The sequence below is a fragment of the Glossina fuscipes genome, unplaced genomic scaffold, assembly GCF_014805625.2.
Source record: "Glossina fuscipes isolate IAEA_lab_2018 unplaced genomic scaffold, Yale_Gfus_2 57926, whole genome shotgun sequence".
NCBI lineage: Eukaryota > Metazoa > Arthropoda > Insecta > Diptera > Glossinidae > Glossina > Glossina fuscipes.
In genome coordinates, this window is record NW_024001202.1 from 1 (window position 1) to 4,974 (window position 4,974).

General features: G+C 34.4%; 1 protein-coding gene across 1 annotated transcript; it reads left to right on the forward strand.

The window, feature by feature from the left end:
• Positions 1-2,045: 2,045 nt before the first annotated feature.
• On the forward strand, positions 2,046-4,139 carry LOC119643159 (apolipoprotein D). The gene is made up of 4 exons (XM_038042506.1): positions 2,046-2,705; positions 2,841-2,995; positions 3,064-3,136; positions 3,200-4,139. Exons 1-4 carry the CDS (start codon positions 2,688-2,690, stop codon positions 3,470-3,472), a joined length of 519 nt encoding a protein of 172 aa, XP_037898434.1. The 5' UTR covers positions 2,046-2,687; the 3' UTR covers positions 3,473-4,139.
• The last annotated feature ends 835 nt before the right edge of the window (positions 4,140-4,974 follow it).

Sequence of the window (4,974 nt, forward strand, 5' to 3'; positions counted from 1 at the left end):
TTCATTAAATGAGCGAGTCTGTACATACAATTTCTTCATATAAATTTGGCGACTTAGGAGACTGACTAAATGAGCGAGTCCGTGCGTTCAATTTCTTCATATAAATTGGGCGACTTAAGAGACTGACTAAATGAGCGAGTCTGTAAATACAATTTCTTCATATAAAATTGGCGACTTAAGAGACTGAATAAATGAGCGAGTCTGTACATACAATTCCTTCATATAAATTTGGCGGCTTAAAAGACTGATTAAATGAGCGAGTCTGTACATACAATTTCTTCATATAAATTGGACGACTTAACAGACTGATTAAATGAACGAGTCTGTACATACAATTTCTTCATATAAATTTGACGACTTAAGAGACTGACTAAATGAGCGAGTCTGTATATACAATTTCTTCATATAAATTTGGCGACTTAAGAGACTGATTAAATGAGCGAGTCTCTACATACAATTTCTTCATATAATTTTGGCGACTTAAGAGATTGACAAAATGAGCGAAAAAATGGAGGTGGCAGAGGCATCAACAACAAATTTATAACAACATTACCCTACTTAAAAAAGCATTGAGAATAGGAGAAGTATAGAGGTTGTGTATGTAACGAACACGACGCTACTACTAAAGTAGATTTTACTCTCAGATAAATTTAAAAATTACATTTATAAAAATATATGCAGGAATTTAAATTTTGATCTTAGTAAAACAATTCGCAACTTTTCATTCCAACTTTTATCATTAAACTTATTTGACGTAGATTCTTGTAGATTCTGTCTCTTATAGGTGGACTAAATTAATGTAAAAAAATAATTGAAGTGTTACTCTTATAGCTCCTCCAGTTGCGTTTCTGTCGTTTGTCGCACACACGAATTGTATAAAAATCAAATTTAAATTTAGATAAATATTCTTTTTTTTCTGTTATTGCAAAGAAAAAAATCAACACAAGACAGCCCACAAGAAAAGCAATCTTATAAAGAAATAATCACTTTAGAGCATGTAGTTCCAAGTGCTTCTTTGTACACGCATATATGCTGTGACGAGTTTTCTTGGGCGGGGTATAACTCAGCCACTCCAAGGTTCGTCGCAAGAATATTTATACCAATTAACATTTACTGGACCTTTGGTACTGATGTTCTTTATTTCGCATTCGCAGGAGTGTAGCGTTGTGTAGATGTCGGCGAGGTACAGGAACCAGCGAGGCGACCCGACTTTGTCGCGTTATTACCGTTTTACTTTTTACTCAGGACGTTAGAAATTTTTCCGTTTCGCTTTTAATATCGCGAAAGGAGAAAAAAAACCGGATACTTTGCCAGTGCCATAGCTGCCTTGGCTCTCTGGGCCGACGGATTGGGTTTGATTTGGTCCTTCATGTGTACCTAACCAGGTTCCCCAGTCTTTCAGGGATGACGACTAACACCTAGCCAGTATATCCCCTATCCGTAAAGTCAAAAAAAAGACTTGTCGCATTGTCCGTACCCACTTATCTTCAAGCAGCTATGACACCGAAATGAAAGAATCTGCGCGATGTGCTGCTCTTTTAAAGTTGCGGTCTCGCTCGCTTGTCCTATCGTCAACATGTTCAATGTGTTTACATATGCTTATGTGTATGCTTAGCTTATGTTGGTTGCAGTCGCAACCTTAGTTACGACTTGCATGATCCTGCTTATACATAACTCAATACCAACTTACGTCTAGCTTATTACTAACTTTGTTCAAATGTCTACTCGATAGGCACTCAGGTACCAAATCGCGTGATTCAGCTACCGTTAGGTACGTGAGTGCTTGTACCTTTCTATGCCTTTGTGTATGCATATGCTTGCTTGGTGTGTTTCTTTATGCGTGGCATTTGTGATCATATCTTTGTGCATTTTATGTATGCTGTTTATGCACTGTCGTATGTTCTTATTGTTTCTTTTCTACCTAAGTACTTATACCCTAACGGTGCTGTATAACTTTGTACTTTGCTTGAACATTTTATCTGACCTAATGGTGCTGCATAACTTTGTGCTTTGCTTGAACATTTTATCTGACCTAACGGTGCTTTTGGAGTAATGTATAATGCTCTACGCGTTTTGTGTCTTGCTTGCATGTGTTTATATATTTTATACGTGGATGTTTGTTCATATGGATGTTCATGGATGTTGAGACACATGTGTAAGTTTCCCTTTTTTTTGTGTATGGCCTACCGTTTACTTTTAAGTGCATTGTTGTGGGTTTATACAAGGGTATGTGTTCCTATGGGTTAGCTGACCTGTGTTTATAATTCTTCTCTTTACAATACGTTTGGTGCTGGAGTGTGTGTTCTTATGATTTGCTAACATAGGCCTGTACAATATGTGTTTATAGATTTTCTCTTATAATACATTTGGTGCTGGAGTGTGTCTTAATGATCTTGGATGACGTGGGCCTGTACAATATGTGTTTACGCATCTTCTCTTTATAATACATTTGGTACTGGAGTGTGTGTTCTTATGATTTAACTCTTTACAAGGTATAGGCATATTTAGTGCGCGTTTTTATGATTTAATGCACTTGATGTTGGGGGAGGCTGCTCGTGTATTGTTCACAGAACGATGTGCGTGGACAGATCGGGCTTGCTGACTGCGAAGTGCGGGTGGACTTTTGAGCGGACGGACTTGTATTTCGTAAGGAAGCAAAAACGCTTCCTTACAATGCGTTTAGTCAGATGAGGGCGTCACAGAAGGTAATTTTACAGACACTAAGAAAAAGTGAATAAAAGAAAGTGAGCAAAGTGATAGGAATTTTAATTTTATTTAGTTACATATATAACACATATATAATATTAAAATATTTTTATAAATTTTCTATTCATTTTTAGATTCTTGGTCAATGGTACGAGGTAGAACATTCATTCTATCTACCCGAAATTGCTTCGGGCTGCACCACTTTGGAATTTCAGCCTTTAAACCGACAAGAATTATCCAGTTTTAATAATTTTAAGTTAGAAGTGGCCATAAAAACAATTAATAGATTGTTAGTAATTGTTGAGCTTAGTTCTACAAATTTTTTAGCTAGAATCATTTTCTTTTCATATCTTGTAGAACTGGAAATCCGTCAGTAAATCTGGGCTACGCTACACCAGAGAATTTCAAATCTTCCATAATGGATTTTAAGGCAATTATTTATTCTCATTTTCTTTAATTATTAATTTTGTTACTTTTTTTATTATTTGTCTAGTTTCACACTCGTTTTCCTGAAGTTATAGCCCGTCTTTTGCCTGGCTCTGGCAAATATCAAATCTTATATACGGATTATGATAATTTTGCAATTTTATGGTCTTGCGGTAGTTTGGGCTCTCTAGGTTACGTCGATCAGATTTGGATTTTTGGTCGAGAACGTGATTTTCCTTTCGAAATACGTTCTAAAATTTATGATGCCCTCAAGCAACTAGGATTAGGACCAGATCGTTTAGTATTAACCAAGAATAAGGATTGTCCAAAAAAGTTATAATGTCCCTACTCCGATGTTTTCGTTTAAATATAAAAAACCTATCTACCATTTTTGTCACACGTACACACCTTTGAAAATATATATATAAAATCTGCGCAGCAATTTGAGACTCTGGTTTATAAAGTCAATATTGCTTGCATGAAGACCGTCTAGCAAAATAAATCGTGTATATAAGAATTTAATATTTAAGATTCTGTGATATATGGAAACTTTTTCTTTTAATTGGCAAAAACATATAAATTATATTTTATTGAAAATATTTAAAGTTTAAGAAGATATTTAAAAGCTGCTGAAGATTACAAACTCCTCTCATACACTGTAAAGGTTAAAGAATATGCGTTCAAATTTTCGTACATTTATCTGCTATAGTTTAGGAAGAAAGAACAAAAAATCTATTTTCCATTCCGTTTGAAAGACAGAGAGGTTCTCGGTTTACGTGTCGCTGTGGGCGTGTTCTTCGACCGATCCGGTCCATTTTCAGTACTAAGCTGTGTGCAAGAATTTCCTATTTTTTGTCAAATTTGAAAGCGATAGCTTCATTTTGGCAAATGAATGGACAAAATTGGAACGTATATTCTATACGTGATGCCTTAGCATTTGTGCATAAAAATTAAAAAAATTGACCAGGCCTACTCAATATTATAGTGTATCAAAAGTGAATTATGTTTTCAATGCCTTTATAACACTAGGAAACAAGTTTCAAACACCCCATAAAGTATGCAAATTCTCGGTCAGTTTCAAATTTGGAATGCACCTAAACATGTCCGCCCACATGCCTCTATTGCAAAAACTTTTATTTTGAAAATAAAAGAAGAGAAGAACGCCCACTCCACCTTATAGAAAGTGAAAATTTTATTCTTTTACTTCCTCTGTCTTTCTTTGAGTTAAATGCTGACTGTTATAAAAGGTTCGGTTCCGACCGAATTTAATTTTCTTACTTGATTTTGAATGAGACAATTTGAAATAAAATAAATAAATTGATGTTTGATGTTGAAATAAAATAAATAAATTGATATTTGTTAAATTTTCAAATTTTAGTTTTATTTGGCTTTTGGAAAAAATAAAGAAATTTTATGTAAATAGAGAATTATGCTACAAGTGTTTTGAGCAAAAAATAAGTGAAAATTTTGAGGGAGAATTTTTCAGAGTTTTTGTTCACTTTTATCAAAAAATATATGTATTTTGCTCATTTTCAGACTAGCGTGAATTGATTTTGCTCATTTTGACACACACACTGGTTGACTTTGCTCACTTTCAGAGACCTGTCGATTGGTTTTTGGTAATTTTGAGAGACCTGTCGATTGGTTTTTGCTCACTGTAAGAGACCTTTGGGCTCAATTTTTATGCTATAGATGTTTTTTCATGGTAGAGGGCTTGCATTTATCGGAAACAACTCCCCGATGAATATATGGTGGTGGGGAAAAATGAGACAATTTGAATTAATTAGAGAATTAAGAAGAATAATAATAGAAAAAATTGAAAATTGTCTAAGTAAAATAAAT